The 12,220-nt window shown below is 51.5% G+C and overlaps 1 protein-coding gene across 1 annotated transcript; it reads right to left on the reverse strand.

The window, feature by feature from the left end:
* Nucleotides 1-395: 395 nt before the first annotated feature.
* SCN1B (sodium voltage-gated channel beta subunit 1) lies at nt 396-9,444 on the reverse strand. The gene is made up of 5 exons (XM_066175117.1): nt 9,323-9,444; nt 8,034-8,200; nt 4,186-4,426; nt 2,968-3,103; nt 396-1,785 (listed from the first exon to the last, which is right to left on the reverse strand). The coding sequence occupies exons 1-5, from the start codon at nt 9,354-9,356 to the stop codon at nt 1,719-1,721; spliced, it is 645 nt and encodes a 214-aa protein (XP_066031214.1). The 5' UTR covers nt 9,357-9,444; the 3' UTR covers nt 396-1,718.
* Nucleotides 9,445-12,220: the final 2,776 nt, after the last annotated feature.

Below are 12,220 nucleotides of genomic sequence, written 5' to 3' on the forward strand. Positions count from 1 at the left end.
TCATTTGCATATCGGCTCATTTACACGTATTTACACGCCCCTCCTCCTCCGCGTAGCCACGCCCCCCTCATTTACATAAAGTGCTGTTTGTCCTCGTTCATTTACATATTGCTCAGTTTAAAAGGCCGGTCGTTAGCGGGTCATTTGCATACGGCTCATTTGCATGCACACACCCTCTCACACCTGGGGGGGGGGGTTTGACCCAAATTTGGGGGGTTTTATCCCAAATTTTGAGGGGGTTTTTTTTGTCCCAAATTTAGAGGATTTGTCCCCAAAAATTTTGGGGGAATTTTGTCCCAAATTTGGGGGATTTTTTTATCCCAAATTTTGGGGGGTTTTGAGCCAAATTTGGGGTTTTTTTTACCCAAATTTTGTTTTGTTTTTTTTTCCCCGAATTTTTGATGGTTTTTCCTAAAAATTTTGGGGGTTTTTTTGTCCTGAATTTCGGGGATTTTAAGGAAAATTTTGGATCGGTTTTTTTTCTCAAATTTTGAGGATTTTTCCCAAAAATTTTGTGGGTTTTTTTGTCCCGTTTTTCGGGGGTTTTAAGCAAAAACTTTGGACTTTCTTGTGTCCCAAGTTTTAGGAATTTTATCCTAAAAATTTTGGCTTTTTTTTTAATCCTGAATTTCGGGGATTTTAAGGAAAATTTTGGGGGTTTTTTGTCTCAAATTTTGAGGATTTTTCCTACAAATTTTGGGGGTTTTTTGGGCCCGAATTTCCGGGATTTTAAGCAAAACTTTTGGTGGTTTTTTTCTCAAATTCTGAGGATTTTTCCTAAAAATTTGGGTGGTTTTTTTGTCCTAGATTTAGGAAATTTTAAGCAAAAATTCTGGGGTTTTTTTTGTCCCAAGTTTTAGAGACTTTTTCCTAAAAATTTTGGAGTTTTTTGCCCCAAATTTTAAGGATTTTTCCCAAAAATAATTGGGCTGTTTTTTCCTTCAATTTTGGGGATTTTTTTCCTTTAATGTTGGAACTCTTCCGCCGCTAATTTCGGGAATTTTTTTTCTGTTAATTTGGGGATTTTTCTTCCGACATTTTTGGAATTTTTTTTCCTTCCATTTCAGGGGATTTTTTTTTTTTGCCTCCGATTTTTGGGATTTTTTGCGCTCGATTTTGGGAATTTTTCCTCCAAATTTTGGAAACTTTTTCCTTCGATTTGGGGGGTTTTTTTCCCCACAAAAATTTGGGATTTCATTCCCCTCAAATTCAGGATTTTTTTTTTCCTCAAATTTTTGGGATTTTTTTCCCCCCAATTTTTGGGAATTTTTTTCCCCAAATTTGGGATTTTTTTTGGTGGGGGTGGGGTTGGGGGTGGGGTCATGCAGAGGTGGGGGAGGGGTCGGGGGGTCCCCCCCGAGGGGGTTATTGCAGGGGGGGGCCTGGGATGGGGTCAAAGGTCATCCAGGGGTCACTCAGAGGTCAGAGGTCACTCAGGGGTCCCTGGGGGGTCACTCAGAGGTCATTCAGGAGTCATTCAGAGGTCCGAGGGGTCACTCAGGGGTCACTCAGGGGTCACTCGGGTCAGGGGTCACTCAGAGGTCACTCAGAGGTCACTCAGGAGTCATTCAGAGGTCCGAGGGATCACTCAGGGGTCACTCAGGGGTCACTCGGGTCAGGGGTCACTCAGAGGTCACTCAGGAGTCATTCAGAGGTCCGAGGGGTCACTCAGGGGTCACTCAGGTCAGGGGTCACTCGGGTCAGAGGTCACTCAGAGGTCACTCGGCCACCTGGACGCCGCCGCAGTTCTCTTTGCTCTCCGAGGTGATGGCCAGGTACTCCGAGCTGGGGAGGGGGGAGAGGAAAGGACCCAAAATTTGGGGGGTGGAGCCCCAAAAATCCCCCCCAAAATCCCAAAAAATTCCACCCAAAACGTCCCAAAATCCCCCAAAAACTCCACCCCAAAATTCCCCAAAATTCCACCCCAAAACGTTAAAAAAAAAAAATTGCACCCAAGAATGTCCCAAAGGCTCAAAAATCCCACCCCAAAAATGTCCCAAAGACCCAAAAATCCCACCTCAAAAATGTCCCAAAATCCCAAAAATTCCACCCAAAACATGCCCCAAAATTCCACTCAAAATCTCCCAAAATTCCACCCCCAAAATATCCCAAAACCCCGAAAAATTCCACCCCAAAAACGTTCCAAAAATCCCAAAAATTCCACCCAAAAATGCCCCAAAATTCCAACCCAAAAATATCCCAAAATCTCCCAAAATTCCACCCAGAAATGCCCCAAAATCCCACCCAAATATGTCCCAAAATCCCTGAAATCCCACCCAAAAATGTCCCAAAATTCCACCCCAAAACTGCCCCAAAATCCGAAATTTCTACATCAAAAAAGCCTCAAAATTCCACCCCAAAAATGCCCCAAAATTCCCAAAAATTCCACCCAAAAATGCCCCAAAATTCCCAAAAATTCCACCCAAAAATGCCCCAAAATCCCCAAAAAATCCACTGCAAAATTAGACCACGCCCCTTTCTCACCACACCCATCCAAACCACGCCCACAAACCCTCAAACCACGCCCCTCCAATCACCAAAACCACTAATTTCGCCCCAATTTTCCCATTTTTTCTCCCCATTTTCACCCCGTTCATTTGTGTTTCCCCAAACCCCGCCCCAACGCCAGACCACGCCCCTTTCTGACCACACCCACTCAAGCCACACCCCCTGACGTCATTTTTAAAACCTAAATTTTGCCCCAGTTTTCCCATTTTTTTCCCGATTTTCACCCGGATTTTTTTTCCCCCATTCCCCCCCATATTAAGCCACACCCCTTTCTCACCACACCCACCCAAGCCACGCCCACAACTCCCAAACCACGCCCCCTCCGCTCACCAAAACCCCCAAATTTTGCCCCAATTTTCCCATTTTCCGCCCGATTTTCGCTCAGTTTTTTTTCCCCCTCCCGTTTCTCCACGCCCCGCCCTGACCACGCCCCGCCGGGAACAAGCCCCGCCCACTCACGCGCTGTCGGGGGGCGGGGCGGCGGCCGCCACCTTGCGGTAGCAGTAAAGCATCTCGGCGGCCAACCAGAGCGTCAGCACCACGATGAGCACGTACATCAGGATCTCCGAGATGATGGACGCCAGGTCGCGCCGGGCTGGGGAGGGGAAAAAAAAAATTCCCGGAATTCCTGGAATTCCCGGAATTCCCGGATCGAAATAACTCCCGAAACAACAGCAAAAAAAAAAAAAAAAAAAATAATAGGGAATTGCAAAGGAAAGTTTTACCCGGAAACGGGGGAAAATTCTCCTCGGAAAAGTCGCGACCTCACCCCGAAAATTTCGCCCCCAAAAATGTCGCGAGGTCCCCAAAAATTCCGCCCGAGAAATTCCCAGTAACTCCCAGTTTGTCCCAGTTCCTCCCAATGGGCTCCCAGTGTCACCCCAAGCTCCCCCTTGTGGCCGCTTTTGGAACTGCAACGTCCTCCCAGTAACTCCCAGTATAACCCAGTCCCCTTCCAGTCCTTCCCAGTCCATCCCAGTTCATCCCAGTCCCCTCTAATCCCCTTCCAGTGAACTCCCAGTCTCTCCCCGAGCTCCCCCTGGCGGCCGCTTTGGAAACTGCAACCCCCTCCCAGTAACTCCCAGTAACTCCCAGTAACTCCAACTCCCTCCCAGTCCATCCCAGTCCATCCCAGTTCCCTCCCAGTCCACCCCAGTCCCCTCCCAATCTATCCCAGTCCCCTCCCAGTTCATCCCAGTCCCCTCTAACGCCCTTCCAGTCGCCCCCAGTCTCTCCCAGTCTCTCCCCGAGCTCCCCCTGGCGGCCGCTTTGGGAACTACAACCCCCTCCCAGTAACTCCCAGTAACTCCCAGTCCCTCCAACTCCCTCCCAGTCCATCCCAGTCCCTCCCAGTCCATCCCAGTCCCCTCCCAGTCCATCCCAGTCCCCTTTAACGCCCTTCCAGTCGCTCCCAGTCTCTCCCAGTCTCTCCCCGAGCTCCCCCTAGCGGCCGCTTTGGAAACTGCAACCCCCTCCCAGTAACTCCCAGTAACTCCAACTCCCTCCCAGTCCATCCCAGTCCCCTTTAACGCCCTTCCAGTCGCTCCCAGTCTCTCCCAGTCTCTCCCCGAGCTCCCCCTGGTGGCCGCTTTGGGAACTACAACCCCCTCCCAGTCCCTCCCAGTCCCTCCCAGTCCCTCCCAGTCCCTCCCAGTGGCTCCCAGTGGCTCCCAGCACCTTTCTCCACCACGGCCAGGCGCAGCGTCTGGTTCCTGGCCAGGCTGTAGGTGTAGCCCTCGAAGGTGAGGTTGCGGCGCAGGCGGCAGATGTAATTGCCGGCGTGGTCGTGCCGCACTTTGTGCAGCCACACCGACAGGTCCTGCAGGTCCCGCGTGCCCCGCGAGCCGTTCCACTCCAGGGTGTCCAGAAACGGGCCCGGGGCCACCCACTGCCCTTCCTCGGGGCTGTAGTGCAGGATCTGGACCGGGGAAAACCAGTACAAACCAGTTAAAACCCGTAAAGCACTCATAGAAACCGCCAAAATATAAAAACAACAAAAAAAATCCAGTAAAAAAAGGGCAAAAACCAGTTCGAGATGGCGCGAACCAGTAAAAACCGATCAGTGTAAACAAATATAAACCAGTACAAACCAGTATAAACCAGTTAAAACCCGTAAAGCACTCATAGAAACCACCAAAATATCAGAACAACAAAAAAACTCCAGTAAAAAAAGGGCAAAAACCAGTTCGAAATGGTGCGAACCAGTAAAAACCAGTAAAAACTGATCAATATAAACAAATATAAACCAATATAAACCAGTACAAACCAGTTAAAACCTGTAAAGACTCATAGAAACCGCCAAAATATAAAAACAACAAAAAAAATCCAGTAAAAAAAGGGCAAAAACCAGTTTGAGATGGCGTGAACCAGGAAAAACCAATCAGTGTAAACAAATATAAACCAATATAAACCAGTACAAACCAGTTAAAACCTGTAAAGACTCATAGAAGCCGCTAAAATATCAGAACAAACAAAAAAACTCCAGTAAAAAAAGGAAAAACCAGTTCGAAATGGCCTGAACCAGTAAAAACCAGTAAAAACCCATCGGTATAAACAAATATAAACCAGAATAAACCAGTATAAACCAGTATAAACCAGTTAAAACCCGTAAAGCACTCATAGAAACCGCCAAAATATAAAAACAACAAAAAAAATCCAGTAAAAAAAGGGCAAAAACCAGTTCGAAATGGTGTGAACCAGTAAAAACCAATCAGTGTAAAGAAATATAAACCAATATAAACCAGTATAAACCAGTTAAAACCTGTAAAGACTCATAGAAGCCGCCAAAATATAAAAACAACAAAAAAAATCCAGTAAAAAAAGGGCAAAAACCAGTTTGAGATGGTGTGAACCAGTAAAAACCAGTAAAAACCAATCAGTATAAATAAATATAAACCAATATAAACCAGTATAAACCAGTTAAAACCTATAAAGACTCATAGAAGCCGCTAAAATATCAAAACAACAAAAAAAACTCCAGTAAAAAAAAGGAAAAACCAGTTTGAAATGGTGTGAACCAGTAAAAACCAGTAAAAACCCATCGGTATAAACAAATATAAACCAGAATAAACCAGTATAAACCAGTATAAACCAGTTAAAACCCGTAAAGCACTCATAGAAACCGCCAAAATATAAAAACAACAAAAAAAATCCAGTAAAAAAAGGGCAAAAACCAGTTTGAGATGGTGTGAACCAGTAAAAACCAGTAAAAACCAATCAGTATAAATAAATATAAACCAATATAAACCAGTACAAACCAGTAAAACCCAGTAAGAACCGGGAGAAACTAGAAAAAACCAGTAAAAACCGCTGAAAAACAGTAAAAACCCGTCAAAACCAGTATAAACCAGTATAAACCAGTACAAATTAATAAAAACCAGTAAAAACCGGTAAAAACACGTGAAAACCAGTGAAAACCGTTATAAATTGGCATAGACAGCCGTAGACCAGTAAAAACCAGTAAAAAATCAACAGAACTTGATAGAAACCAGTAGAAACTGGCGGAAATTAGTAAAAACCAGTATGAACCAGTATAAACCAGCAGGCCCCACAGTCCAAACTGGGAAAAACCAGTAAAAATCAAGACAGACTGGTAAAACCCAGTCAAAACCAGTAAAACCCAGTAAAAACCAGAATAAACCACGAAACACCGGAATAAACCAGCACGACCAGTATAAACCAGTAAAAGGCAGTGAAAAGAAACCACCGCAAACCAGTAAAAACCAGTAAGGATCGGGCTTGTCTCAGCGGCGCCCTCTCGTGGCCGCGTCCGGTATTGCAGCGGCGCCAAACCAGCCGTGATCGCGCCTCCAGGAATTCCCAGTTCGTCCCAGTTCGTCCCAGTTCATCCCAGTCCCCTCAAATCCCCTCCCAGTTCATCCCAGTTCCCCTCAATGAACTCCCATTGTCTCCCCGAGCTCCCCCTGGTGGCCGCTTTGGGAACTGCAGCGCCCTCCCAGTAACTCCCAGTAACTCCCAGTCCCTCCAACTCCCTCCCAGTTCATCCCAGTTTCTTACAGTCCATCCCAGTTCGCCCCAGTCCCTCCCAGTCCCTCCCAGTCCCCTCTAATCCCCTCCCAGTTCCTCCCATTGTCTCCCCAAGCTCCTCCTGGTGGACACTTCGGGAACTGCAGCGCCCTCCCAGTAACTCCCAGTAACTCCCACGCCCTCCCAGTTCATCCCAGTTTCTCCCAGTCCCTCCCAGTTTATCCCAGTCCATCCCAGTCCCCTCTAATCCCCTCCCAGTTCCTCCCAGTCTCTCCCCAAACTCCCCCTGGCGGCCGCTTTGGGAACTGCAGCGCCCTCCCAGTAACTCCCAGTAACTCCCAGTCCCTCCCAGTTCATCCCAGTTTCTTACAGTCCCTCCCAGTTCATCCCAGTCCCTCCCAATTTATCCCAGTCCATCCCAGTCCCCTCTAATCCCCTCCCAGTTCCTCCCAGTCTCTCCCCAAACTCCCCCTGGCGGCCGCTTTGGGAACTGCAGCGCCCTCCCAGTAACTCCCAGTAACTCCCAGTCCCTCCAACTCCCTCCCAGTTCGTCCCAGTTTCTTACAGTCCCTCCCATTTCATCCCAGCCCCTCCCAGTTTATCCCAGTCCATCCCAGTCCCCTCTAATTCCCTCCCAGTCCCTCCCAGTTCATCCCAGTCCCTCCCAGTTCATCCCAGCCCCTCCCAGTCCCCTCTAATTCCCTCCCAGTCCCTCCCAGTTCATCCCAGTCCCTCCCAGTTCATCCCAGTCCCTCCCAGTTCATCCCAGTCCCCTCCCAGTTCATCCCAGTCCCTCCCAGTTCCCTCTCAGTTCATCCCAGTCCCCTCCCAGTTCATCCCAGTCCCCTCCCAGTTCCCTCCCAGTTCATCCCAGTCCCTCCCAGTCCCTCCCAGTCCCCTCTAATCCCCTCCCAGTTCCTCCCATTGTCTCCCCAAGCTCCCCCTGGTGGCCACTTCGGGAACTGCAGCGCCCTCCCAGTAACTCCCAGTCCCTCCAACTCCCTCCAAGTTCGTCCCAGTTTCTTACAGTCCCTCCCATTTCATCCCAGCCCCTCCCAGTTTATCCCAGTCCATCCCAGTCCCCTGTAATTCCCTCCCAGTCCCTCCCAGTTCATCCCAGTCCCTCCCAGTTCATCCCAGTCCCCTCCCAGTTCATCCCAGTCCCCTCCCAGTCCCCTCTAATCCCCTCCCAGTTCCTCCCATTGTCTCCCCAAGCTCCCCCTGGTGGCCACTTCGGGAACTGCAGCGCCCTCCCAGTAACTCCCAGTAACTCCCAGTCCCTCCAACTCCCTCCCAGTTCATTCCAGTTTCTCCCAGTCCCTCCCAGTTCATCCCAGTTCATCCCAGTCACCTCTAATCCCCTCCCAGTTCCTCCCAGTCTCTCCCTGAGCTCCCCCTGGCAGCCGCTTTGGGAACTGCAGCGCCCTCCCAGTAACTCCCAGTAACTCCCAGTCCCTCCAACTCCCTCCCAGTCCCTCCCAGTTCATCCCAGTCCCCTCCCAGTCCATCCCAGTCCCCTCCCAGTCCATCCCAGTGACCTTTTGGTACTGGGGGGCCCCCTCGGGCCGGAAGAACCACTCGCTCTCGGCCTCGGCCGGGGTCTCGCTGCGGCGTTTGCAGGCGATGCACAGGAGGCGGAACGGGGAGCCCAGGACGGCCTCGGTGCCCGAGGCCACCTCCACGCACCCGCCCAGGGCCCCCGAGGCTGAGGGGAGAGGGAGGAGAGCGGGGTCGGGAATGCCGGAATTCCCGAAATTTCCCAAATTTTCCCCCCCCAAAAAATCCCGGAATTCCTGCGAGATTCTGTCGAAATTTGGTCAAAATTCACCCAAAAATCGCTCAAAATTCACCCAAAACGGGTCCAGAATCCACCCCCAGGGTGCCAAAAATGGGGAAAGGGAAGAAGGGGGTCAGGAATGTCGGAATTCCCGAAATTTCCCAAATTTTCCCCCCCCAAAAAATCCCGGAATTCCTGCGAGATTCTGTCGAAATTTGGTCAAAATTCACCCAAAAATCGCTCAAAATTCACCCAAAACGGGTCCAGAATCCACCCCCAGGGTGCCAAAAATGGGGAAAGGGAAGAAGGGGGTCAGGAATGTCGGAATTCCCAAAATTTCCCAAATTTTCCCCAAAAAAATCCCGGAATTCCTGTGAGATCCTGTCAAAATTTGACCGAAATTTGGTCGAAATTCGTCCAAAATGGTTAAAATCGACCCAAAATGGGTCCAGAATCCACCCCCAGGATGCCAAAAATGGGGAAAGGGAAGAAGGGGGTCAGGAATGTCGGAATTCCCAAAATTTCCCAAATTTTCCCCAAAGAAATCCCGGAATTCCTGTGAGATTCTGTCGAAATTTGACCGAAATTTGGTCAAAATTCACCCAAAATGGACCCAAAATTGGCCCCTGCGGACATTTGGGGACTTTTGGGGTTCCCAGGTGACATTTTGGGACATTTTTGGGACATTTTTGGGACATTTTGGGCACATTTGGGGACATTTTGGGCAATTTTGGGCACATTTTGGGACATTTTTGGCCCATTTTGGGACATTTTTGGGGACATTTCGGGACATTTTGGGACATTCTGGGCACATTTCGGGACATTCTGGGCACATTTCGGGACATTTTGGGACATTTTGGGGACATTTTGGGACATTTTTGGCCCATTTTGGGACATTTTTGGCCCATTTTGGGGACATTTCGGGACATTTTGGGGACATTTTGGGCAATTTCGGGACATTTTGGGGACATTTCGGGACATTTTGGGGACATTTTTGGGACATTTCGGGACATTTTGGGGACATTTTCGTGCGACTCCCCCCGAACTCACCCTCGAGGAGCCCGAGGAGCAGCGGCAGCAACATGGCGGCGCCTTCGGCAACTTCCGGAAACCTTCGGCTCTTTCCGCTCCCCTCTCTCTCCAATTCGCCTCTCCCCGCCTCACTTCCGGCCCGCTTCGGTCCCTTCCGGTTCGGTTCGGGTCCGTTCCGCTTCGCTTCTTTCCGGCCCGCTTCGGTTCCTTCCGGCCCGCTCCGGTTCTTTCCGCCTTTCCTCCGTTACTCCGCTCCCAATTCCGTTCTTTCCCGGCCCGCTTCTGATTACCTCCGGCCTAGTCCAGCCCGGTTCGGGCCCGCTTCGTCTCCGCTCCTCCCCTCAACCCCCGGCGCGGCCCATGGACGCCTCGCCCGCCGCAGGCCGAGGAGGAGGAGGAGGAGGCTGAGGCTGAAGAACCCGGCGCGGAACCGTTTCAAGGCATGGCCGGAGCCGCTCCCGGTTCTCGGTTCCGCCTCCCGCTTCTTTTGCGCTTCCCGGGGGCGGCGGCGCTGGGCTCGGCCGCAGCTTCGGCTCTTTCCGGCTCTTTCCGGCTCTTTCCGGCTCCGCTCGGGCCCGGCGCACTGCGGCGCCTGAGGGGAAGGGGAGGGGCTCTGTGGTGACGTCACACAATGGGCGGGGTTCGGTGACAACAACGCCCCGCCCCCCCCCGCGGGGTCGCGGTGTCCCCGAGGTGTCCCCGAGGGTGGCGCCGCGTCCTGGGGACGTTTGGGGACATTTTGGGGACATTTTGGGGGTCAAAGTGACATTCGGGGACATTTGGGGACATTTTGGGGGGCCCAGGTGACATTTTGGGGACGTTTTGGGGGGTCCCGAGTGACATTTTGGGGAGTCCCAGGTGACATCTGGGGGGTCCCAGGTGACATTTGGAGGGTCCCAGGTGACATTTTGGGGACATTTTGGGAGTCCCAGGTGACATTCGGGGACATTTGGGGACATTTTGGGGGGCCCAGGTGACATTTTGGGGACGTTTTGGGGGTCCCAAGTGACATTTTGGGGGGCCCAGGTGACATTTTGGGGACGTTTTGGGGGTCCCAAGTGACATTTTGGGGGGTCCCAGGTGACATTTGGGGACATTTGGGGGGTCCCAAGTGACATTTGGGGACATTTGGGGGGTCCCAAGTGACATTTGGAGGGTCCCAGGTGAGTTTTGGGGCCATTTGGGGACGTTTGGGGGGTCCCAGGTGACATTTTGGGGACATTTGGGGGTTCCAAGTGACATTCGGGGACATTTGGTGACATTTTGGGAGTCCCAGGTGACATTTGGGGACATTTTGGGGACATTTTGGGAGTCCCAGGTGACATTTGGGGACATTTGGGGGTCCCAGGTGACCCTGAAGAGCCGCAGGTGACATCTGGGGTCATTTTGAGGTGTCCCCGAGGTGTCCCCAAGGCCACCCCGAGGTGTCCCCGAGGTCGGCGCCGTGTCCCGGTGACCCCCAAAGAGCGTCCAGGTGTCCCCAAGGTGTCCCCAGGCTCGGGCGATGTCCCCAAGGGTGTCCCCAAGGAGTGTCCCCGTGTCCCCAAGGGTGTCCCCATGTCCCCAAAGTGTCCCCAGCGATGTCCCCGTGTTCTTCCCAATGTCCCCAGTTTGTCCCCATGTCCCCAAGGATGTCCCCGTGTCCTTCCCCGTGTCCCCAGCTCTGTCCCCGTGTCCCCAAAGCCTCCCCAGTGTCCCCAAGGAGTGTCCCCATGTCCGTCCCAATGTCCCCAGCGATGTCCCCGTGTCCCCAAGGGTGTCCCCAAGGAGTGTCCCCGTGTCCCCAAGGGTGTCCCCGTGTCCCCAAAGCCTCCCCAGTGTCCCCAAGGGTGTCCCCATGTCCGTCCCAGTGTCCCCAACCCTGTCCCCGTGTCCCTCCCCGTGTCCCCAAGGGTGTCCCCGTGTCCCCAAAGTGTCCCCAGCGATGTCCCCGTGTCCCTCCCAGTGTCCCCCACATTGTCCCCGTGTCCCCAACCCCGTCCCCGTGTCCCTCCCAGTGTCCCCAGTTTGTCCCCGTGTCCCCAAGGGTGTCCCCAAGACCCCAAGGATGTCCCCGTGTCCCTCCCCGTGTCCCCAGCTCTGTCCCCGTGTCCCTCCCAGTGTCCCCAAAGTGTCCCCAAGTTCCCAGGGATGTCCCCGTGTCCCTCCCAGTGTCCCCAGTTTGTCCCCAAGGGTGTCCCCAAGTCTGTCCCAGTGTCCCCAAAGTTGTCCCCAGCGTGTCCCCGTGTCCCCAAAGCCTCCCCAGTGTCCCCAGAGATGTCCCCATGTCCCTCCCAGTGTCCCCAGTTTGTCCCCGTGTCCCCAAGTCCTTCCTTGGGGGGGTTTTGGGGGCGATTTTGAGGAATTCTGGGAGGATTTGGGGGGATTGTGGGTATTTTGGGGGGGGGGTGAGGAATTTTGGGGTTTTTTGAGGAATTTCGAGCTGATTTTGAGGATTTTCGGGCGGATTTTGAGGAATTTTGGTGGATTTTGAGGAATTTGGGGGGAATTTTGAGGAATTCTGGGGGATTTTGAGGAATTTCGAGCTGATTTTGAGGAATTCTGAGCTGATTTTGAGGAATTTCGAGCTGATTTTGAGGAATTTTGTGGGAATTTTGAGGAATTCTGAGCTGATTTTGAGGAATGTTGGTGGACTTTGAGGAATTTTTGAGGGAATTTTGAGGAATTTTGTGGGAATTTTGAGGAGTTTGGAGCTGATTTTGAGGAATTTTGGTGGATTTTGAGGAATTCTGAGCTGATTTTGAGGAATGTTGGTGGACTTTGAGGAATTTTTGAGGGAATTTTGAGGAATTTTGTGGGAATTTTGAGGAGTTTGGAGCTGATTTTGAGGAATTTTGGTGGATTTTGAGGAATTCTGAGCTGATTTTGAGGAATTTCGAGCTGCTTTTGAGGAATTCTGGGAGAATTTGGGGAGAA

Source organism: Chamaea fasciata, unplaced genomic scaffold, assembly GCF_029207755.1.
Source record: "Chamaea fasciata isolate MVZ Bird 193981 ecotype frontalis unplaced genomic scaffold, bChaFas1.0.hap1 SCAF_1334, whole genome shotgun sequence".
Classification (NCBI taxonomy): Eukaryota; Metazoa; Chordata; class Aves; order Passeriformes; family Sylviidae; genus Chamaea; species Chamaea fasciata.